Source organism: Vombatus ursinus, unplaced genomic scaffold, assembly GCF_900497805.2.
Source record: "Vombatus ursinus unplaced genomic scaffold, bare-nosed wombat genome assembly UNPS02006494.1, whole genome shotgun sequence".
NCBI classification, from domain to species: domain Eukaryota; kingdom Metazoa; phylum Chordata; class Mammalia; order Diprotodontia; family Vombatidae; genus Vombatus; species Vombatus ursinus.
This window is the reverse complement of record NW_020946272.1, coordinates 1-24,586: the sequence shown is the minus strand read 5'-3', so window position 1 is coordinate 24,586 and position 24,586 is coordinate 1. Positions and strand designations below refer to the sequence as shown.

Below are 24,586 nucleotides of genomic sequence, written 5' to 3'. Positions count from 1 at the left end.
AAACCAGAAAAGTCTGCTTGTCTCCACCCTTGAGTGAGATAATTCAAGTTCCTGATATTGCAATGAATTAAGATCCCAGGATAATAGAATGTCAGAGCTAGGAAATTCCTTTTTCATTTTACAGATGAGGAAACTGAGGCCCAGAGAGAGTAAGTGACTCAAGCAAGGTCACATGGTTCTTAACTAGCAGAAGCAGCGTTTGAACCCAGATCCTCTGACTCTAGAGCCTTTGCTCTTGCCCTTCCACTAGAACGCCTTTCAAGGCTCAAAGCCACGTCTTTCATTAGGATCTTCTCCCTTGGAGATAGTAAAGGCATCCAGCCTAGCTTTGGATTCCAAATAATATACAAGGCAGGGGTGCAATTTTCAAAATTTGCCCAGAGGGCATGTGCCTCATTTATACTGGGGCCTAGAATCATAGCAGCCTTTGTCCTGGATGGTGCTGGGTCTACACTTGACCCATCCTTACTCTTTAGTTCCTACTTCTCTCTCTCTCTTTTTCTCTCTCCTTCTGTCTCTCTCTCTGTCTCTCTCTCTTTCTCTCTGTCTCTCTCTCAATCTCTCTCTTTCTCTCTCTTTCTCTCTCCGTCTCTCTCACACACACATACACATGCATACACATACAAACATATACACAAATATATACACAGTCACACACAAACACACCCACACACACACACAATACATATATATTTATACATGTACACATGCAAATATCTAAATATACACACATGTAGACATGTATACACACATATACACATAAATATACATACACACGGGCACACCTACACAAATATATACACACAGTTACAGACAAACACACCCATATACATACACAATACACATATACATACACACATTTACACATATACACCTGCAAATCTCTATATATACACACAGACACACAGGCACACCTACACAACCTACATACACACAGAGACATGCACAGGAACACTTACACAAATATATACACACAGGCACACCCATATACATACACACATCCACAAACACACATATGCAAATACATATTAAGACACACATACACAGATATATACACATGTACACTCGCATATACGTACACCTTCTCTGCTATGATTTTATCTTAGACTCAGTCTAATGAAACTACACAGATCACACCTTTCTCTACCTTCAGTCACCTCTTTGAGGAGACCTTACCAAAACACCGTGTTTTCCTGAGCTGACTCTCCAAGCTCCCTTCCTCTCCCCAACCTCCCCTTTCCAGGACATCCTTCTGGGGGCCATCTCTCCACACAGCCAACCTCACACGTCCTACAATGATGCTCATCCTGCTTTGTCTAACAATCACAGAATCTCAGAGTTGGAAGGAACCTCAGAGGGAATCTATTCCCATCTCTTATTGAGCAGGAAAGGACTGAGGTCTCTAAAAGGTGCCCTCCTAGCCTCACTTGAAGACCGTCAGTGACAGGGAGCTTATTTCCCCTTGAATTAGCCCCACTCTGATCAGTCTGCAGCTCTGGACGCTGTCGATCACCATCTCCTCCTGGACCCTCTGTCCTCTAGCTTTTCATGATCCTGCCGTCTCTTGGTTCTCCTATCTGTCTGATTTTTCTTTCTCAATCTCCTTTGCTGGCTCTTTCTCCAGCTCATGCCCACTAAATGTGGATGTCCCCCAAAACTATACCTTGGCCTATCTTCTCTTCTCCCTCTAGAGCCTCTCATCCCTCCTCATTTCTGCCTCCTAGAGTCCCTGGAATCCTCCATGACTTGGCTCAACCTCTACCCTCTATGGGAGACCCTTCCTGGTCCCATCTCACCCTGCCCCCTACTTTGTAGACACTTTCTATGGACATAGTTATTTTGCCTGTCCTCCATTAGAGTATGAGCTCCTTGAGGACAGGGCTCATGTTTTGCTTTTCTTTGTATCCTCAGCACTTAGCACAGTGCCCAATAAATATTTGTTGACTGACTGACTGAAATCAACTTTTCATTAACTGTTGTTCCCAGTTCTATGCTTTGAGGCCATTCAGAATGAATCTAGTCGGGGAGCTAGGTGGCTCAGTGGATAGAGCACCGGCCCTGGATTCAGGAGGACCTGAGTTCAAATCCGGCCTCAGACACATAACACTTGCTAGCTGTGTGACCCTGGGCAGCTCACTTAACCTCACTGCCTAGCAAAAAAAAAAAAAAAAAACAAACTATGAATCTAGTCCTTCTCCCACATGACACTCTTTCAGATACTTGAACATTGGTTCTACTGCCCAGCTCACCCCCCATTCCAAGTCTTTTTTTTTTCTTTCTTTCCTTTTTCCATTCTCCTCAGTTTTTTCCCCCCCCGAGTCCTAAGATGGTACAGTCTCCTACGCCTTCACTATTCACCCTCCCTTCTCTTGACTTGTTCTAGCTTATCAACGTCTTTCCATAAATATACTACCCAAAAACAAACACAATGTGTGTTTGATGTGGTTGGAGCAGGGGAGATGTATCCATCACGTCTCTCATTCTAGACACTATACCTCTCTCAATGTAGCTAAAGACTGAACTGGCTGGTCAAAGTCAGTATGGAAGCGTCAAGGGAGAGCATTTTCTCCTTTTATCCCCAAATGTTCAGTTTCACTGGTGACCTCCTAATTACAAAATCCAGCACTTTTCCCCAGGCATCTTCCTTCACCTCTAGATGACGTAATTCCATAAACTGCCCCCTCTTTCTTTATCCTTCCTTGGATGTCGGCACCATTGCTTTTCTTGGTTCCCCCTTATCTCTAGTCACTCTGCTGTTATGGTTGAGAACACCATTCCCCCACGGCCATTGACTCCTCCCTCTTAGTCATTCCACCCATCTAACCAGGTGCCAAACCTTGCCACTTCATTTCTTACATGTGACCCCTTCTGTCTCCACAAAGCCATCTCCCTAATTCAGGCCTTATCACCTGTCGCCTTATGGAGGAGAAGGGTGTAGAGGAAACAGAATATGACTGGAGGCTGAGGGTTAAGGGGACACTCCCATTTGGGGGATTCAACTATCACCTCCAAGCAGATGACTTCTGCTTTCCATCTGCCCGATGAAAATCTTGCTGGGGAGCTGGGGGGAAGCAGTGAGTGCTTCATTTGGAGGCCAAAGATTTGGGTTCAAATCTTAACTTGGGAAAATCCTCCCCCTCTTGTGACCTCAGTTTCCTCATTAATTTCTCTGAACCTGTTTCCTCCTCTTTAAAATGAGGGGCTTGGATTCAGGTTCTGTCCAGCTCTAAATCCATCATCTTATGATCTGTAAAATGAAGGCACTGGACAAGAAAGACCACTGAAGTCTCTTCCATTGTATATCTATTCCCAGGACTTGATACAGTGCTTGGCACATAGTAAGCACTTAATAAATGTTCTAAAATCTATTCCTTGCCGCTCTGATGTTCTCCATTTGTCCCATAATCTCTCATGTATTTTCTTCTTTCTTCTCCCCATCCCCCATTTAGGCACACTCCAAGTTGTGAGGAAACAGGCCTCCCCTTCCCTTGGAGGGAACAGAAACCCTTAAAGGATTCCTGAGTATGCAGAAGCCTGGGGCTGCAGCGGGTCTCCTTAGGAGGGGAGGGAAAAGGAGGGGAATCATCCTAAAACATTTGGTGAGTGGGTGAAGCCCGGAAGTTGAGTCATAAAAACCTGGGTCAGCCACTGGCTCGGAATATGGGTCAGCTCTGCTGTGCAAATGAACTTAGAGCCAAAGGTATTCTCCACCCCAGAGGCAAGTGATGCAAAGGAAACACTAGGTTCAAATACTGGCTCCAACATGACTAACGACACAACTCGAGCTTCTAACTAAACCTGCAGCATCTTACAGGAAACTCCTAGTGGGTGGAGTGCTGAGCCAACATGCTTCATACTGTTTTCAATAGAGGATACCGCTGGTCTGAGATCCACGGAAGAGAAAAAGTCTCTCCTCTCCCAGGATCTCAAGCCAGCTCCACCTGAGCAAGCATGCAGCATTGTGTCAACATCCTCTCCACCAATTGGGAATCTCGTGCAAATGATCATGGGCAAATTACTTAACCTCTCTGGGCCTCAGTTTCCCCATCTCTAAAATGGGAATAAATAAATCTTGCACTACCTGACTTCCAGGGGCGAGCTGAAGAAAGTGCTTTGCAAACTTTATAAGGACTATAGATGTGCTGTTGCTACTAGTGCTGGGCATAGGCAAGGAGAGTGGTGAGCACGTCCTAGGAGCTAAGGCTCCCACAGCTCCAGCTAGTGCTGGACCAAGGCTTACACAGGACAGAAGCTGGAAGTTTGTTTTTTTCTTATTTAAACATCCACCTTAGAAAAGAGCCCAAGGCCACATAAAGGGTCTCTCCTTCAATACATACATTGTTCTTCCCAAAGCCCAGGTAGACCAGGTTACTACTATTCCCATTTTACTGATGGGGAAACTGAGACCTCGAGGATAAGTAATTTGCCTAATTGCAGAGGAAGCAATAGCATTGTCCACTTTACAGAGTTCTTTATCAGTCCAGAAAGGTAGGCAATGGAAGCACCATCATCTCGATTATGTGGAGGAGGAGGAGGAGGAGGAGGAAACTCGGGTTCAGAAGGGAGAAGGGACTGGTCCCTGGCCACAAAGCTTATGTTAGAGGCAGGATTCAAACCCAGGTTTCCTGAAGCCTAGGACAGACTGCAAAGCCTACCCGAAGCCCCAGGCCCCCTCGGTGTCTCCTCTGCCCCCAAGGCTGCTCTTCTTTCATTTAAGATGGTCTCTCCCTTGGACACCACCATCATGGCTTCCTGACTAATGGTAGAATTTCAAGTAGGCGGGATAGTTCCTGCATAAACATCCCAGGGGTCCTTGTCCAGCCTGTTCCCACCTCCCCTCTCATGGCCTTGAGATACTAAGCAGACCATGTGTCCCCTGGCAGATGCAGGGGTAGGGGGTGGGGGGAATCCTACACTAGGGGCTTGGGGTGGGGGGATAGGGGAGAACACCGAAAGCCAAGGTAGGATATAGAAAGATTTATTAAGGCACTAAAAGCAAATGGAGATCCGCATCCAGGGCTGGGGTGTGGCAAGGGGGAAGAAGCTACTACTTTGGTGGGACCTGGGATCTCAGAGGCCAAGATGATGGGGCAGGGTTGGTGGGGAGGGGAGAGTTTGGTCTGTTTCTGCTCAGAGGATCTCTAGTTCTCTCCAGCTTGACGGGGTTGGGGCTTGCTGGACAAACTCTGGAACAAGTATGTCTATATCCCCTGGACCTCAGTAGGTCTCAGGCTCCTCCATGCCCCCCAAATCAACCAGGCTGCTAGCCATCACCCCAGCTGCCTGGGAGAGTCTCTGTCCGTCTTCCCACCCTGGGCCTCGTGGGAAGTCCTAGGGTCTCGTGCAGAGAGATAGCCCCAGGAAGGGAAAGCGAGAGGACTGCACAGGCTCTGGGCCCCCCCCCCCCCCAACTCAGGAGGGGTGGAAGGCACAGGAAGGGGCGGCATGGTCAGGGCCGCAAGCTGTGTCTAGGCGGGGCAGGACACAGTAGAGAGACGCTCAGACGTGAGAGAAAGCGTGGCTCTTGCACAAAGGCTTGTCCTTCTTGGAGTAAAAGGTCTTTCCTTCCAGGTTGATCTGGCAGATCTAGAAAAAAGGGAGGCCCAGTCACAGAGTATCTAGAAGAAAGAAGAGGGCCCAAGAAGGGAGCAGCTCTGCAGAGACACTGAAAAGGCAGAGGGAACCCAGGGCTGCCTGCCTCTCTGTAGAGACCAGCCCCAAACTGGGGAGTGACCTGGTCTGGGCCCAAAGGTATGGACAGGACTGCTCTTAAGGATCAACACTAGGAAAGCCTTGGAGCTGGGCTTGAGCCAGGTGGGATGGCCCAAATGGTAGGGTTTGGGACGGGGTCAGAAGAGACCACGCTAGTATGCAATGGGAAGCAGGGCCAGGGCTGATGCTATCCTGCATCGAGGGAGGGGCCTCAGTGTGGGATGGGAAGGATCACAGGATCATAGGACTCCAGAGGTCAAGTCCGGTTCCCTCATTTTACAGATGAGGAAACTGAGGCCCAGATAGGTGAGGTCACACATGCAGTAAGTAACACAGCTGGGATTCAAACCCAGGTTCTCTAAATACAATTCCATCACACAGCGCTGCCTTGAGGCAGCCCAGGGCTGAGGCAAGACTGGGGCCTGGTGACTAGGACCTGGGCCCAGGGTCGGGGCTGGTATAGGGCTGGGTGGGTGCTGGAAGAGAAAATGGCCAGGGCCTCTGTAGGAAGAGGAGGGGAAAGGGGCCCTCACAGCACAGACGAAGCATGAGTCATGCCAGCTAAAGCCCAGCGCCTCCAAGAAACGGTCCCCAGCATCAATCTTGAAGTCACATCCCCGACATTTGGTGCCAAACATCTTCTCGTAGTCTGAGTGGGCAGGAAGAGATGGAGGCTCAGGTCTACGGGTCCATCAGCTAGCCCCGGAAGAGATGCCCTCCAGCCCCTGCCTGCCCCGACCCCCATTTCCCAGACCTCAACACACAAATCTCTCACAGGGACATCTTTATCCCTCCATCCCTGCCCCTCAAGGGAGGATGGGGAGACACTGCCCTGGGCAGGGCGTTTTTGGTGACTCAGCAGAGGTTAGGTTGGGTGGGGTCCTCCCACATGCTCCCTGAATCGGGGATGGTGTAGCCCTCTTGTTGCTGTCATAGCAACTAGGCAAAGCCAAAGAGGGCTGGGGAAGGGGGGCAGGGTCCTGAGCCTTCCAATGCTCTCTGTCCCCAGATTCCACCCTCCCCCGAGCCCCACCTTTACCTCGCTCACAGTAAGGTGCTCCCTCCTCCATGTAAAAAGCCCTGTTGCGAATAGGTGTCTTACAAGCAGTGCAGGTGAAACACTGCACGTGCCAGGTCATCTTGAGAGCGTGCATGATCTCCTGGAGGTGGGCAGGAAGGGGCACAGGACTCCTGACTTTGCCCCTGCCCCTCCTCACCCTGCCCCCACCCCTCCGGCCTCCCCTGCCCCTCTTCGCCCTGCCCCCACCCCTCCAGCCTCCCCGGCCCCTTTCGCCACCCCAGGCCCGTCCCCGGGCTCACTCCAGCAATCTTCTTCTTGCACTTGGCACAGCTGGGTGCATAGCGCATGTCATAGCACCTGGGGCAGAAGATGGAGCCCTTCTCCTCAAAGAAGCCACCCTCCTCCAGCACCTTCCCACACTGGCCACACACAAACTCCTCCGGGTGGTAGGAGTGGCCCAGTGCCACCAGGTAGCGGCCCCTGAGAGGGTGGGGAGAAGGAAGAGCTGCAGAGGCAGGAATGGAGGGGGCCAAGAGGTCCCCTGCAGAATGGGAGCTCCCCTGAGGGCAGGGGCAAGTGTGCATGTGTGCCCCTTGCACATGGCACAGCCTGGCACAAAGCAGGCACTTACTAAAGGCTTGTGGAATGAATGGTTCATGGGGGAGCACAGAAGGAGCCCCACGTTGGGAAGACAGTAAACATGGGCTCTGAGAATCCGCTCCATTCCCTATCTCCTGGGCAAGGCCCTCCCTGTTCTGAGCTTCCACCTTCCCCTTTGTACAAGGACACAGCTGGACCAGGCCATGCCCAACATCCCATCCGGCTCTAATATCACGAACCTATGAAACGAGTTACTCTGAGTAGTTCTCATTCTCATCCTTCCCCCTCCTACCTCTGAGCATCCACAAGGGCCAGGCCCCCAAGCTTGGGATGCACTCCATCATTTCTGCCTGCAGAAACTTTTTCTTCCCCTTCAAGACCTAGCTCAGGTACAACCTCCTCCAGAAAGCCCTCCCTGATTTCCCCACTCAGCTAAAAGGGATTTCACTCCCAAATTTTCCTAGAGCACCTTTCCTGGATCTCTTTGACCCCATAATGTTCTATCTCAGATTGCATTTATTTTGAGTACCTGCTACAGACCTCCTAATAAGAGGGTAAGCTCCTTGAGGTCAGAGGCCACCATCTATTTCTGTGCTGGGTGCCCCCACTCTCCCTTTCCTCTCACTCTCTCCTTCACTCTTTACAGTCTGGCTCCTGACCTCATCCAACTGAAATGGCCCTGTCCAAAGTGACCAATAGTCTTCTAATTTCCCAATCCAATGGCCTTTTCTCATTCTCCTTCACCTCTCTGCAGCCTCTGACACTGCTGATCACTCTCTTCTCTCTAGGTTTCCATGTTACAGCTCTCTTCTGGTTCTCCTCCTACCTACGTGACGGCTCCTTCTCAGTCTCCTGGGCTCTGTCTGCACCTAGGTCATGGTTGTCCCCAAGGCTTTGTGCTGGGCACCTTTCTTTCTATATACTGTTTTTTCTTGGTGATTTCATCAGCTCCGATGGATTCAATTATCATCTGTAAGCAGACGATTCTTAAATCTACAGAAGCAGCCAAGTGGTAGAGTGTAGAGACAGCTGGACTTGTAGTCAGAAAGACCTAAGTTTGAATCTTGTCCCAGACTCTTTGTGTGACTCTGGGCAAGTCACTTAACCTCTCACCCTTGGTTCCCTCATCTATAAAATGGGGGTAATAATAACACCTATCTCACAGTGTTGTTTGTGAGCATCAACTGATTTAGCACACATAAAGCACTTTGCAAACCTTAAAGTGCTATATAAATACTATCTTCATTATCAATTTGTCTAGCCCTAACCTGTCTCCTGACCTCCGGTCAAGTGTGTCTAACCGCTGATTGGACATCTCAAACTAGATGTCTCATAGATGTCTTAAACACATGTCCAAAATGGAATTCGTTCTTTTCCTCCCCAAACCCTCCTGTGTTCCTAACTTGCTCATCACTGTCTGGGGCACCACCATCCTCTAGTCACCCAGGCTCACACCCTAGGTTTCTTCCTCTGCTCACCAGTGCCTCTCGCCCATCCCCATTGCCCAGCAGTTACCAAGTCCTGTTATTCCTTGCTTTGTACTATGTCTAACACATGCTCCCTTCTCTGCTCTGACACAGTCACCACCCCAGTCTGGGTCTTCATCGCCTCACACCTGAATCACTGCAATGGTCTTGGGTGGCCTCCCTGCCTCGTCTCTCCCCAGTGCAGGCCACCCTCCATCCAGCTGTCAAAGTGAGCTTTCTCAAGTGCTAGTCTGACCACATCATCCCTCCCTAAACTGAATTCCAATCCTTTGTTGGACTTTGAAAGCCCTTCACAACCTGGTCCCTTTCTCCTCTCCAGCCTTCTGGCACCCGACTGCCACACAGACCCTGTGATCCATCCTGGCTGCAGCTCGCACACAATACTACATCTCTGGACTCTGACCACCCTCCATCCCTGGAGCTCTCTCCTTCCTCATCTGCACCTTGGGGCTCCCTTCGAGTCTCAGCTACAGTCCCACCTTCTACAAGAAGCTTTTCCTAATTCTCCTTAATTTTAGTGCCTTCCCTCTGAGATGATTTCCAATTCTCCTGTGCAGATGTGTTGTACATAATTACATGTTGTCCCCCCCATCAGACTATGAGCTCCTTAAGAACTGGGGCTGGTTTTTGTCCTTCTTTTGTAGCTCCAGCACTTAGCACAGTGCTGAGTACACAGCAGACACTTAATAAATGCTTGCTGACTTGTTTTCCTTAACAAAAGTTTGTTCAGGGGCAGCTAGGTGGTGCAGTGGACACAGTACCAGCCCTGGAGTCAGGAGGACCTGAGTTCAAATCCAGCCTCAGACACTTAACACTTACTAGCTACGTGACCCTGGGCAAGTCACTTAACCCCATTGCCTAGCCAAAAATAAAAAAAAAAAGCTTAAAAAAAAAGTTTGTTCAGTTGAATTTGCAAATGGAAAAGTGCTACAGAGAGGCAACAAGAGATGGCCTGGGAATCAGGAAGGTCTGGGCTCTGACACATCCTGGCTCTTGGACCCTGGGCCCATCCTTTAGCCTCTTGGTGCCCTGGGTAACTCTCTAAGCCTGTAAGTTGCACAGAAGGCACCAATCTGCATTGAGAAAAGGCCTTCAGGGGCAGCTAAGTGGCGCAGTGGATAGAGCACCGGCCCTGGAGTCAGAAGGACCTGAGTTCAAATCCAGCCTCAGACACTTGACACTTACTAGCTGTGTGACCCTGGGTAAGTCACTTAACCTCCATTGCCTAGCCAAAAAAAAGAAAAAGAAAAAGAGAAAAGGCCTTCTTTGCTGGGAGCTCTCCAAACCATGAGAATCACACACAAATAGGGGGAGAGCTACAGAAATGTGAGCTATTGTTGAAGCTGGAAAGGGTTTTAGAGATCATCTAGCCCAACTGCCTCCTTTTACAGAGGAGGAGCACAGAGAGAGACAGGAACTCGTCCAAGGCTGCTCAGCAAGTCAGAAGCAGAGCTCTTGATTTCTTAGCCAATGTTCTTTCCAAGCCTGCAGGACTCGGGGAGAGGACAGGGGTACGGGGAACGCCACCTACCGGATGACCTTGTGGCACTGGTGGCACACAGGAGTCTTGCTGCTGTCGGGGCCCAGTTGGGCGGCCTGCACGATGGAGTTCCGGTTCTGCACGGGGGTGGGGGTGGCCGGCTGGCTGTGCCGAGTCAGCACGGTGCTGGTCTTGTCTGGGGCGTAGCGCTCCGCAAACGCTGGGTCCACTGCCCAGGGCGGGCGGCTGGCGGGGCCGGAGCTCCAGGGGCTGGTGGGGCCTATGAGGGCCGAGGGCCAGCTCTCGAGGCAGCCTGTGGGCCCTCGCCCCAGCTCCCCACCCAACCTGGCTCAACCCCAAACTCCACTGGTCAGAGGGATACAAGACTCCCCCCCCCCAGCCTCCCAGGCCCAGGCTAACATCTAGAACGCTGGCACTCTCGGAGGTTACCTCTAAGTATCTTCCTGTCCCTGCCCATCCTGCCACCCCCCTGAACCCCAGCAGCCGAAGGAAAAGACATTGAGCAAACCCCGACCCTGCCCTGTCATACCAAGCCAAGCCATAATAGACAAGTGGCACCCTCTGGGCAGAACATGCCAGGAGAGATTGGTTCCAGTTTATATCCCCCCCACCCCTTCCCCTCTCCTGCTCACCAGATCTGGGCTCTGGGGTCAGCACAGTTGAGGCCGGGGAATCTGTCCTTGGTACCTGGCTACAAAAACCCCAGTTGACCTCCACATTGGTCTCTGGCCCAGTGAGCACCACCCTCCCCATAACTGTGGGTCTACCCTGAGACTGGCTGGGCAGCTGGCTCCCCAACCAGCAGCATGGTAACTCCACAATAGCCAGCTCTGGCCACTGCTAGGCCTGACTCCACCCTTCTAGTGGAACCTGAGGCACCCAGGATGGGCAGGGGTCCTCAGGTGGGCAATGAATGAGCTAAGGGCCTCTTGGGTGGCCCCAGATTTCATCCAGGACACAAACCCAAATTCACAGCCCCACCAGGAGAAAAAGCTCAGACCAGGCTTTTGGTGGACAGGCATCAATCAGTGTGTTCCTCATTCCTGCAAGGGCTAAGAAGGAGCCCCTATCTCTGCTTGTACTTGAGCAGCTGAGGCACTCCCAACAGAATGTGAAAACACAGGTGCTCCTAGTACAAGGCAAATTAGGGGGCCTACGTGTGCTCAGGGGGGCACTACTTCCCTTGGCCCCCAGGGTTCAAGACTATACAAGGCCCCTACTCAGAGCAGCTCAGACTGAGGGGGGCAGGCTAGTGGTATTTCTCCCCAAGATCCCTTTGCCAGAAAGGACCCAGGCTGTTTGCAGAAAGTGCCAAGGATGACTAGGAGGCATGTGGTGGTACAAAAAAGCACTGGCCTATGAGTCAGAGGACCTAGGTTCTGGTCTGAGCTATGTCCCTGGGTCAGTCATTTAACATTTAAGAGCCTCAGGTTCCCTATCTGTAAAATTGGGAAATTGGTCTAAGTGATCCTTAGGGTCCCTTCCCAGTTCTGACTGCAAAGCTGTCTATAAGAGAGAAGGGCTTCAGGGATTTCCCTTCCCAACAGGGCTGTGAGATGGCAGGGGAGGGGGCTAAACCTTGGCCACTCAGCATTAACGACAGTTGTCTGTTATCTTTCTGCAACTATAAACAGCGTAGCCCTGCCCACAACACCCATGCCCCAGGGGTGGTATTAGATAACCAGGGGAGGTAGAGAAAGAGTCAGAAGCAGAGACAGAGAGAAAGAAGAATATTTATTTCCACAACTCAGTCCCAACTGTACCCCTCTTAGCTCCCAGCTATGACCATCACATCTGGTACAGCCGGGCAGAAATCCCCGTCAAAGAATGACTCTACTAGAACACACGGAAACAGGGGAATGTGTGACAGATCACTGAGTTTGAGACCTCACATCAAACAAGGGCCCTTGAGCACTGTCCTCCTGAAAGGAAGGCTCAGCCTACAGGCCCGGGGTCTGGGAAATATGGGCATTCTCAAGACTGCCTTAGGCCACCTGTAAGTTGGTAAGCCCTTTGAGGGGGCCAGTCAAGGGAGAAGGGAAAAGGTTACCATAAATCTCCTTGGATCTAAGGGAAGGAAAGTGGGCCCTGGGGGAGATGGAAGAATGGGGAAATGAGGTATCCAGGGCTGAGATGAAGGGTAGCTTCAGGGAACAGGAAAGCAAGCAGCAAAGGTCAGCAGGAGGGCTGGGAGATGGAAACACAGGCAGGCAGATTGGTAGCCAGCCAAGGCCTGTACTAGAGAGCTGGGGGGAGGGTCTGGGCTAGAACACGTTGAGCATGTGGGCAGAACGCTGATGGTGCCAGTCCCGTAGGCGAGTGTAACGGGGGCTCTGCAGCTCCAGGACATACTTTTCCCTGAGGGACAAAGAAGAGAAGGAAAAAGGAAGGAGGAAGAGGAGGAAGGAGGAAGAGGAAGGCCTTGGGTACTTAATCCAAGGTAAGGAAGCTCACCCTAGGCCCAGACACCTGCTGCTCTGGGAGCCACCTATGTCCACAATGCTCCTGGCAAAAAGCCCCCATCGGTGGGGCTCTCTAGAAGCTATCAGGGAGCAGTAGGGCTGGACCAAGGCAACACCAGTGGAGCAGGGGGGCTTGGCCAACTGCAACCAACAAGTCTTACCTGGATTTCTTCAACTGCTCTTCATCAGGGTCTTGCACTGAGAAGGTAGGAAAGGGAGAGAGGGAAGATTAGAGAGCAGGAAAGTCCCATAAGTCCTCCCACTCTCACCCACAATCTTTCCCACAGCACTGCATAAGAACAGGAGGAGCCTGGGCCCCTGGAAGGGGGAGGCAAGGCAGGCAAGAAAGCTGGTGTCCAGCAGGGAAACTTGAAGCTGGATGTAATGAGTGTCTTACTAGGAAAGGCCCTTAATGGTCTGCTCCTTGGAAGAGGACTTGAGAAGGGAGCTGAGAAACAGCCCAGGTTTGAAGGAACAGCAAAGAGGTCCAGAATTTCAAAGATGGAAGGAATGTTGGAGAACATCTGGTCCAGATCCTACCAAAGCAGGAAACCCTTCTCTACAACATCCTAGCTGCTTAGGCCCCTCCTGTGACAGGGAGCTACATGAGGAAGCCCTCTGAGGTTTTGGACAGCTCTGAAAGTGTTTCTTTGTATGTAGAACAAAAATCTGCCTTCTCTACACTTTCTACCCACTGTTGCTAGTTCTGCCCTTGAGGCCAATCAGAAAAACTGACCTTTCTTCCACATAAGAACTCTTTAAGTAACTGAATACGTGAAGAGTGGTGGAGCAGAGCCCATCAGAGCCAAAAAGATCACTGGACTCAGAACCATTTGAGTCCTATGCTATGTGACCAAAGGCACAAAGGAAGTGCTTAATAAGTGCTTGTTGATCAACCGATTTAAAATAAACTCTCTGTGCCTCAGTTTACTAATCTGAAAAATGGCAATAATACATATAATGTTCAATTCACAGAGTTGTTGGGAGGATCAAATGAGATGATGTCGTCATAAAGTACTCTGCAAACCTTCACTGTTGCTCAGTTGTGTGTGACTCTTTGCGACCCCATTTGGGGTTTTCTTGGCAAACATACTAGAGTGGTTTGCCATTTCCTTCTCCAGTTCATTTTACAGAGGAGGAAACTGAGGCAAACAGGGTTAAGTGACTTGCCCAGGGTCACACAGCTAGAAAGTATCGGAGGCTGGATTTGAACTCAGGAAGAGGAGTCTTTTTGACTCCAGGTTGGGCGCTCTGTGCACTGCGGCGCCATCGAGCTGCCCTATTTGCAAACCTGTAAGTGCCAGCTAGATAAATTTCAGCTATTATTTTGTACCCGCCCCAGGCTACAGAAATAGCCAGGGGAATACAGAAATAGTTCCTTCAATTGCCCTCTCCTATGACATGTCTCCAGTTTCCTCCTGATCCCTGGTCACTCTCCTCTGGACATAGTTCAGTTTGTCAAAGTCCATCCTTAAGGAAAGTGCCCAGAACTGGATACCAATACTCCAGATGACCACGGCAGAACTGTCACCTTCCTCATTCTGGATACGACGCCTCCATATGGCAGTCTGTGGACCTGGCTCTCATCTCTGGAAAGGGATGGGACTTTAACCAGATGACCTATGGGGTTCATTTTGACTTTAAAATCCAATATTCCTTTTAATACAGCACGGTCCTTTTACATCAGCTTTCTGGCTGATGTAATCACAGATGATTCATATGAAGCTTGCAGGCCACTAAGATTCTAAGGTCTTTTTCACATGGGTTTCTGTTCCATATTTCCATAATTGATACACACTCTATCCTTCCTGAGTTGTTCCCTCCCAGGCGGTAAAATTCAGGGGTCCACTCCCATCCAGAGTTGGGGATAGCACACATTGGGTCCTACAAACAACCTATCCCTTCCCAGGGTACTTACTGAACTCTGTGCCTGTGAGGTGGGCTAGGATCCGGAAGGATCGGGACTGACCAGTCCCAGGACGTGGCTGCCAATCCTCCGTGTTCTCCATCAGACGCTTTTTACTGGCATCAGGGATTGGCCGAAGGGGCTGTCTGTGGGGAGGGTGGGGTCTGGCTCAGGCCCCCAGATTCCAGGAGGCCTCATCCCACCCTGGTCGTGGTCCCACTAAGTTCCCTCCATATCCCTGCCTAGAGACAATGGAAGTGTGGGGCCGGACACAGACAATCCCAGGGGCTGGGGACAGAACAGGGGAGGAGGCCCCCAAACAGTGAAGAAGGTAAGAATTGCCTCCAGGGGCTTAAGTGAAAGGGTATGCGTGGGGGGGGGGGGGGAGCAGGGGAAGGGGGAAAGGTTATACATCCCCCACGGACCGGGAAAAAGAGAGGGACAGGCAGAGGGGAGCTCACTGACTTGTTAGGGATCTCCACCTGCAACGAAGACAGACAGACAGGGAAAAAGATGGAGAAAAGAGGGACATATAAAGAGGGGAGACAGGAGAAGAGACATAGGGGAAGAGGTCAGATTAGCCACAAGAAATGGGCCAAGTCCACCGAGGGAGCAGGGGTGTGTGTGTGTTTGGGACATGATGTCTGGGAAGATGTCTGTGTTGCAATGACTGGGGGTGACGTTGTCTGTGTGGTCTCATATGTGTGAATGCAATGCAGTGTGGGCATGATGCGGGGGGGAGTGGTGCATGTATGTATGTATGTAATAGCTGGAGGACATGTGCGTAATGAGGATGTGAGTATGGGTATGATGGCGTGTGTGTGGGGGAGGCAAAACTAATGGCTAGAAGGGGTGGTATGAGCATAATGTGTGTGGGTGTGTAGGTGTGTGATGGCATGTATGTATGATGGCTAAGGCTGTGTGCAGTATGCATGTAATGATTGGGGAGGGCTATGTATGTTACAGAGGTGTGTTTGTGTATGCGTAACAGCTAGGTCCTGGGGACCCTATCCTCCTGACCCCAGCTGGGCTCCCACAGCCAAGTACCAGGCATAGGGAGAAGGGCGCTACTGGCCCTTGGGTCCATCTTTCCCCTGTCTGAGCAGCCTCCCCCACCCCCGCCCCACCCTCCGAGCAACCTCTGACACCACAGCTTAGGTCCCTAAGGCTGAGGGCTCCATGCCCAAGGTCAAGGTGATCTCCCAATGCTTCCCCAGCCCTTCCCACAATGCAGCCGCTACTACTCCTCCATAAAGGAGGGAGGAGGAGAAGCCCTGGGTCTCTGAGGGAAATGAGCCTGCCACTTCAGCCCTGACCACCAGGAGTCACTGCCACACTGACCCAGACTAAAGGACTCTGGGAACAGTTTGGTAAAGAAGGGGCAGAGCAGACAGGCACATAGCACAGGCACCAGAGACAGTGAAGAGCACGCGGATCACTGTGCCCATCCCAGCCCTGGCGACGTACCCATTCTGCTGGGGGATGAAGGGAGGTGAGGGGACCGTGCAGGTCCCTGGCTTCACCCCTGTGCTCTCAGCTGGCGAGGCAGCCCCAAACGGGCGGGCGGTCTTGTTGAGGGCAGCGCTGGGTGTGAAAGTATAGCGTGGGGGTTCAGCAGAGGGGGGTGGGTCCTGGGCAGAGACAAAGCAGAGCATAGCATGAGCAGGTGGGCTCAGGGGTAGGGCATGCAGGGGGCAGGCAGTGCTCCAGGCACACACCAGGCATAGGCCCTGCCCAACCCAACCCCAGCACACCCACCTTCCCAGCATGGTTTGAGATCTAAAGGCCCAGAAAAGCCATCCCTTCCCTCCTCTTCTCCCTGAACCCCTCCTCCTTTCCTTGTGCTCAGGAAAAGCAGAGTTCCCTTTCCAGCCTGGGGGCCAGTCCTGGGCTTATAGGGTCCTTATCTCTCTGCTTTTCCCCCCACAAGGCCAATGGGCAGGATGCCCAGAATGTGGGGGCCACCCCCCCTCCCCACAATAAATCAGCCTCTACAGACAAGGGCCCCAGGAGGAAAGGAGCTGGGTTGGTCACATGTCCCACTCCCCCACATCTGGCCAGAGGCAGGGGGCAGGCCAGAAGCTCAGGTTTCAAGCTGTAGCTGCTGAGGGGCTCATTGCACCAAGAGATGAGCTCATCCCCTCCACCCCAACACAGGCGGGGCCAGGAAGTGGTGGGAACCGCCCCCTGGGGCAACCAAGGCTTGGCTTCCGGGGGAAGGGGTCCAGCTCCTCCTCCCACATTCCCACGTAAGCAGAGAAGGCGGGCACCCTTGGTGCCCCTGGAGGACCATCTCATCCTGCACAGGCCCTTCCAAGGCCTCTGTTTCCCCAGGCATTCAGAACCCCACATGATCTTCACACAACCCTCTACCATTACTCCCTATTAGTCCCAGTCTCCACACCCCATTTCCAAGGCAGAGTCCTAACCTTGGTGCAGAGACAGGCATAGGTACAGGGACAAATTCAGACACTCAGCCCCAGCCTAGCTGCGAGACAGACACAGAGCTGGCCCAGATTACGGCCCAGGATGGGGACAGTGTAGCAGTGCTGAGGCCCAGATTGCAGCCCAGGCTCTTCCCTCAACATTGCTCTTCTGGGCTCATCGCTGGGTGAGGCAGGAGTCACTTCAAAGGCCATCCTCAGAGAAAACAGGCTCCCTCCATCCTCCCCCTCTCCCTCCAGTCCTGCTTGCCCCCACAGGAGACCAAGCCCTAGTCAGCCCCCTCCCAACAAAAGCAGTTACCTACCTTCTGGGGTTTGCTCACAAGGGGCTGGGCCCTGAAACACACATACACAAACACAGAGTTCAGAGTCAGGACAGGGTACCTCCCCCTCCCCCTCAAAATCAGTCCCCTAGGCCTCTTCCAGAGATCCTGCCAGGCACTGCGGCCACCCTTGCCCCACGGTGAGCCATCCTGGGTCCTTCATCCAGAGACACCCTAAGAGCAGTTGACACTTCAAGAATCCTTGACATCCATTATCTCCCTTGAGCCCCTATGAAGTAGGTAGTCTAGATATTGTCCTCAATTTATAGGAAAAAGAAAAAAACAACTGAGGCACAGAGAGGTTACGTGGATTTGCCCCAAGAGATTTATCGCACAGCCAGGAGACAGCAGAGTCAAGAAGAGAAGCCAGGTCCTGCTGACTCCAAGTCTGGTGCTTTTTCCTTCCCTCATCTCTCAAATCTATGAATCTGGTTCCATGGATCAGTCTGGGGAGCCCTCTGGCTTAAATTTGGTGAAGGATAGGGTTTTTTTCAGTGACTATATATACAGAGACCACCCCCAGGCTTGGCTGCCCACAGCTAGAGGAGGTGGGTGTGTGTATGTGTGGGTCTGTGTGTGTGTGTGTGTGTGTTCTAGAGGCCCTGGATACAGACCCCCCACAGAGAATCAACTTATCCATTCCTGGACCCCTCACTGCCCTAGCTCTGAAATGGAGGCCTTGAAACCAGGCAGAAAGTAGGCAAGAGGGAACAGGAACTGTTTTGGGATCTATGGTAGTAAAATATGGTTACTGGGACCGGTGCCGAGGACTGGAGCAGACAGGAGGGCCAGAGACCTGAGAGGCCAAGTAGCACAGGAGGAGACACCACACCAGGAGTCAAGAGACTTGGGCTCTAGTCCGAGTTTTGCTCCTAACTAGCTGTGTGACCCTGGGCAAGTCATTGCCTGTCTCTGGGCTTCTTTCCTCCTCCGTAACATGAGGAGGTTGGATGAGGGGCCCTTCAAGATTCCAAGTCCAGGCTTCTATCCACTATACCACCAAAAGTAGCTTCGAAAAGTAGCTATTATGAGGTGAAACATGTACTGATTTCTCCTAGTCCTAGGAGGACCAGTTGTGACACATTATCATCTGCCCAGCTTCCTCAAATATGGAATGTCTCAGAAGGAGGGTGGCCCCAAAACTTCTGGAAGGAAAGATGGGAGCGAAGGGGCCTAGGGTACCAACAAAGCTCCCCTCAAGGTTCTGGTGGGGGGTTGGGAGGGGTAGGAAAATGGAACATCTCATCCTGGCTAGACCCAGAAAGGGGCCCCAAAGTCCACGCTCAGGTCACTCCTTGTCACACACCTGCTGAGGCTGAGGCTGAGCTGCTCCCCACAGGCCCGGATCTTGTTCTGAGCTTCAATGTGGGTCAGGTTGCTGGTGTTCTCCCCATCAATGCTCAGGACCCAGTCTCCCACACCCACTCCAGCCATAGCTGCCTTGCCCCCTGGAGTCAGCTGCAGAAATAAAAGTCACAGAAAGTATTTCAGACATAGCATGACATAGTGGATAATGTGCCAGACGACCTGGGTTCAAATTCTCTCTGACACTTACTTGCTGTGTGACTTTGGGCAAGTCACTTAACCTTTTTCTGCTTCAGTTTATTTACCTATAAACTAAGGGACAATGATAGTATCTGCTTCACAAGGGGTTTTCTGAGGATCAAGAGATCAAGATAATAAATCTTAAAGCACTACATAACTGCTAACTATTATTAATATTAGAACAGAAGAGGACCTCAGAATCCAACTCCCTTGTTTTATAATAGTGGAAAGTGAGGCCCAGAGAAAGAAAGGAATTTGCCTAAGGTCACACAGAGAGTAGCACAACTGGTAGGATAATCAAAATCTTCTTGACTCTGAATTCAGGATTCTTTCTAAAACACCAAGGCCCCCCAGAATCCCACTCTGGGGTCAACCGCCAGTAGGTGGTGAGATCCTCTCCCACCCCCACCCCCACCCCCCACCAGGCTCGGGACAGCTGCTGTGGAGGAGATAAATACTCCTGGCCCAGTTTGGGCCACAAACCACACAGAATTCCAAATCCTGCTTCCTCATTATAGTAGCTCGGAGGGAAGAAAAATAATGTCAACAAGAATGTTTGGGAGAGGGAAGCTTCCTGAAGGAGATAAGGCTTGAGAGAGGTCTTGAAGGATGCATGGGATTTTAAAAGAAAGTTTGAGGGGAGGACATTCTAGGCCCAGGGAACAGCATGGACAAAGGATGCAGGACACTGAGACCAGGCCAATCAGAGCAAGAAGGGGTGTGGGAGATGAGGCTGCACGGGCAGTTCTCCCACCAAATTGCAGAACTCCTCGAAATCTAGATGGGAATTTGGACTTTATCCCACAGGCAAAAAAGAGGCATTGATGGCACGAGAGAAGGCTGAGGTCCGAGTCAGATCTATCCATGTGGCCATGTGCAGGGGGAGAGACTGGAGGGAGGGAGGCCAGTTAGAATACTATCAAATTAATCTTTCCCAAAATGGGGGGAGGGAGGATGAGATACTGAGTAGGCAAATGAGGATATCTAAGTGGAAAGGTTGGAGAAGTGGAAAGAGAATCAATAGTATCAGGGAAGCCAAGGAAAGAGAATGTTTTAAAAAGGTGTTAGTTGATGAATAAAAGTCACTACTGACCTCAAAGAGAACAGTGTCATAGAAACACCCTGGGTGTGGAGTGGGAATGCCTCCTTTGAATCTCAGCTCTCCTACTGGCTACCTATGTGACATCCCTACAACGAGGCAGTTCAATGTTGAATTAAATGTTCTCCAAGGCCCTCGTTAGCTCTGGCGTTCTATGATTTCAGCAGGGTTTGTGAAAGTCAGATTATAGGGGGTTAAGGAGAGGGCACCAGGGACAAGCAGAGCTACTAAGTAGAAGTCTGCCACGGCCATAAGCCAGCAACAAGGTCTGGCTCCCCTGTCGGGAGTCCTTCAAGGCACTCAGGCCCCACTCCCAGGTATCTCTGCTGGAGGTGTGTCTAGATAAGAACAGTTAGGTGAATTCACAACCAGTGGGATGGCCGGACTCCGAAAGAGTAGTTATTAATAGTTCAATGTCAGCTTAGAAAGTCTCCAATGGAGTGCCCCAGGGATCCTATTTAACAAGAGATCACAGAAGATAAAAAGCAAGGCAGATACCTAACATGTTGGATGATGGAGTCAGGATCCAAAATGAGAGAAAAAGGCTTGCTAAACGTGTGATTTCATCTGTGTGTGTGGTGCTACCAGTATGGAAACCTTCTGCCCTTCTATCAAAGCAGATCAGCAACAGCTCTGTAACTTGTTGCCTGGGACACTGAGACATTAAATGGTCCGCCTGTAGTCACACACCAGTATAATTTCAGAGGCTAGACCTGAACCCAGGTCTTCCCAACTCCAAGGCCGGCTCCTTCTATGCACTATGCCACATTGCCTCTCAAGGTAAGATTTAATAAGAATAAATGTAACAGTCCCTTCTATGCACTATGTCGCATAGTCTCTCAAGAAAAGATTTAATAAGAATAAATGTAACAGCCCCTTCTATGCACTATGCCACATTGTTTCTCAAGATAAGATTTAATAAGAATAAAAGGTATAACTTGGTTCAAAAAATCAATTTCACAAGTACAAAATGGGGGGGGCACATAGAAAGCAATTCATTCGAAAAAGATCTAGGGGTTTTAGTAGACTGCAAGTTCAAAGAGTTAAAAGTGTGAAAGGACACCCAAAAAGCTCATTCAATCTTCACTGTAGTAAAGAGAGGCAGAGTCTAAGACCAAGTAGGTGACGGCCTCGATGCAGTCTGCCCAGTGAGATAGTGTCTGGAATGATATGTTCAGTTCTAGGGATCACATTCCAGGAAAGGATAAGCTAGCAAGGACACAGAGGTAAGGAAACAGGGTGAGAAAGGGCCTAAAGATCATTTCATACTAGGACCAGGAGGAATCAGTATATGTTTCACCTCATAACAGCTACTTTTCAAAGCTACTTTTGGTGGTATGGTGGATAGAAGCCTGGACTTGGAATCTGGAAGACCTAAATTCAAATCTGACTCGGATACTGTTGTGCAACCTTGAGCAAATGACTGTATGTCTCTCAGCCTCAGTTTCCTCATCTGTAAAAAAGGCACATTACAGCACCTACCTTAATCTGATTACTGCTAAGACCAAATACGTAAGTTATAAGCTTGAAAGCCTTAGATGTCAGCTACTATTGTTATGGATAAGGATAGGGCCTAAAACTGTGATTTTATTTATATAGGGAACTCCAGATGAGGAAACTCTCTCCAATAAGGCAGGCCATCTCCTTTTTTGGCAGTGTAAGTCTTAGAGATTTACCCAGAGATCTGAGACGCTGAATTCTTACCTACGGTCACACAGCCAGCTTGTGGTAGAATCAGGGCATGTCCCAGGATAATTATTTTAATTATTATTTGAAGGGCAGTTGTGTGTAAAAAGGGATGATAGTTGTTCTGCTTGACTTCAGAGATCAGAACATTCAGGAAAAATGGGTAGAAGGGAAGGAGAGGCAGGTTGAGGGTTTGACATAAGGAAAACCTTCCTAACACTTAGCACTAACCAGAACGGGCCTGAGCTGCTTCAGGGGGCAAAAGGCTTCAGGCTTTACTCCAGGTCTTCGGGCAAAAGCTGGAAGACCACTCATCAAAGATGTTACAGAGGAGAGTCTCATTATAGTAAGGACTGGACCAGCTGCCTTGGAGGCCCCTTCCAGCTCCATGACTCTGCTGCCCAGGCAGCCACAGCCTCCCCCACAGATATACGAAGACTTGGGGTTTGGGCCTTCTCCCAATGCCTTGGTCCCCAGCAGCTCCAGGCCAAGCAGAACAACTTCAACTACTGCCCTGCCTCTCTGGCCCTGAGACCCAAGGGTGAGGCAGTGATTTCTGTGGGTGGCAGGCACTGACTGAGGCCTCGCAGGCCCACAGCCTCCATCCCCCAACCACAGGCATCTCCCAGCCCAGCGCATCTTACCCCCTCCCCCCACCACCCCAGACATTACCTCATCAACCAGGCCTGAGCCCAAAAGCAGCTCCGCCTCAAACCCTAGGGTCAGGGAAGGGAGGAACGGGGGGAGGGTCACAGCTCCAAGAGCTCTGGGAGGGGACCACCCACACCCTAGCCCCTCCTCTATTTGTTAGGGCTTGGGCCCACAGCCCCACTGGGGGCCCAGACACCCTCAGGTCATAATGGGCAGGCAGTATCCTCACCCAGCCCTCAGGGCCTAGTGCCATCTCTTATCCAGAAGAAAGAGGTCTAAGACCGCATGTCTCACAGAGGATAGGGAAGTTCTTGTTCCAGGGAATGGCTGCCTCCAGGCTCCCCCAAACTCAGTTCTGACAGGCAGGCTCTGCCTTAGTCTGCGCTCACAGGACAGTGTCTGGCTGGGGCTCAAGACAGGAAAGTATGGGGCCAGCAGCAGTTGCATTCCTGGGCAAAGCAGGGTCACTCTGGGCCCCCTGACTTCAAGCATCCTCTGTACACAGAAAGCTTACCCTGCAGTAGTTATCAGATCACAGCCATTAAGTCTAAACCCCTCATTTCACAGAGGAGGAAACTGAGGTCTAGGGAGAAGTGATTTGCCCAGGGTCATAAAGGTAATAAATATGAGGTACGATTGGAACCCAGAACTTCCTTATTCCAACTCAAGTGATCTGCCTCTCATTCAATGGATGGGAACTAGACTGGAGTATGTGGTTGGGGGGGGGCCGAGAAGAAAAGGGGAAATACCATCTACTCCATTAGGGTACCCAGCCCCTCCACAGAAAGGACAGGAAAACCAGAAGGTTCTGGACTTTGAGAATCAAGGGTAGGGGGAGAATGACTCTTAATACCTTAGGAGGGGGGGGTTTCTGGCATCAGTCAAAAACTGGGCATGGGGTCCTGGCATCCCCCCAGCCTCCTACAATAACCACCTTCCTGACCTCAGCAATCTTTGACCACCCCAAGTCCTGGCCAAAGTCATCAGAAGGACTCCTTGAGCCAAGCTTGCAGGATGGGGGCAGACGGAGAGCAGAGAAGGTAGAAATGGGGGAAGGAAGGGAGTGGCCCACTCACAACCCAGAGGTGGAGGATTGGGTGGGAGGGAAGCAGAGTGTCCAGATTAAGGAGATGGTCATCTCACCAAACTCGGCACTGATCAGAGCACATCCAGAACACTGTGTTCAGCTCTGGCCACCACATCTTAAGAAAGATATTAACAACCCAGAAAAGGATCTTAAGCTCACTCCACAGGAGGATCAGTCAAAAAAAAAAAAACTGGGGGTGCTCAGCCCGGAGAAGGAAAGGCTTAGGGGGAACAAGAAAGCTATTCTCAGGCATCTGAAGAGCTGTCAGAAGGAAAAAGGAGTAGTCAGTCATTCTGTCTGGCCCCAGAATCAGGAGCGATGGGGAGAGCTGCAAACGGGCCGATTTAGGCTTGATGTCAGGAAAAACAATTAGGGCTGTCCAAAAAGTGGAATGAGCTGCCTCGGGAGGTTCATAGGATTCCCTTCTTCAAGTAAAAACTGGATGACCATCTGTCAGTTACTTCTACAAAGTTTTCTTGTACTGGTATTGGCTGGGCAGGGCAGCCCCAAAGGTCCCTCTGGTTCTGAGATGCTAGGATTGGGAGGTAGGGGGGCAGCTGGTGGCAAGGCAGGCAGCCCCTCAGGAACCATGGCCCCAGCTCACACTCAGTGAGGGATAGTGCCTGCCCCAGGGCCTGAGGAGGCCAGTCGCCTACATCTTCCCTTCAGGCACCTCCTTGTCCCTGACCAGCTATCCTTCTCCTTCCCTCCCTCCCTCCCTCCGCCCTTCCTAAAGCCATACACCACACAGTCTCCTCTTGGCCTCCAGCATGGGTATGGAACTAACCTAGTGGCCCTTTGGTACCTCAACTTACCCAAAAGAAAAAGAATTGCATGTCCTTTACCAGCCCTGTCCAAAAGATAGAGGACTCCAAGCCCTGGGCAAAGCAGAGCTATTCTCGGCCTCCCAGGCAGGAGTGAATCAGACTAAGTTTTCTTCTAAATCCAGGGTGGGGAAAAAAGACACTTTGGACAAGTGCCTTTCTCTTTGGGGCATCAATTCCTCATCTAAGAAGCGAGGAGCCTGTACTAAAAATGATCTAAGGAGTCTCCTAGTTGTGA

General features: G+C 50.9%; 1 protein-coding gene across 1 annotated transcript; it reads right to left on the bottom strand.

Moving 5' to 3' along the window:
* Positions 1–4,962: 4,962 nt before the first annotated feature.
* Positions 4,963–22,502, bottom strand: LOC114033014 (PDZ and LIM domain protein 7-like; the record flags this gene model as incomplete). The annotated part of the gene is made up of 12 exons (XM_027848454.1): positions 4,963–5,586; positions 6,246–6,361; positions 6,752–6,872; positions 7,033–7,213; positions 10,352–10,580; positions 10,954–11,012; positions 12,945–12,981; positions 14,702–14,835; positions 16,157–16,320; positions 17,439–17,469; positions 18,763–18,921; positions 22,028–22,502. Coding segments are annotated over 12 exons (1,793 nt in total), but the record flags the coding sequence as incomplete, so codon positions are not given.
* Positions 22,503–24,586: the final 2,084 nt, after the last annotated feature.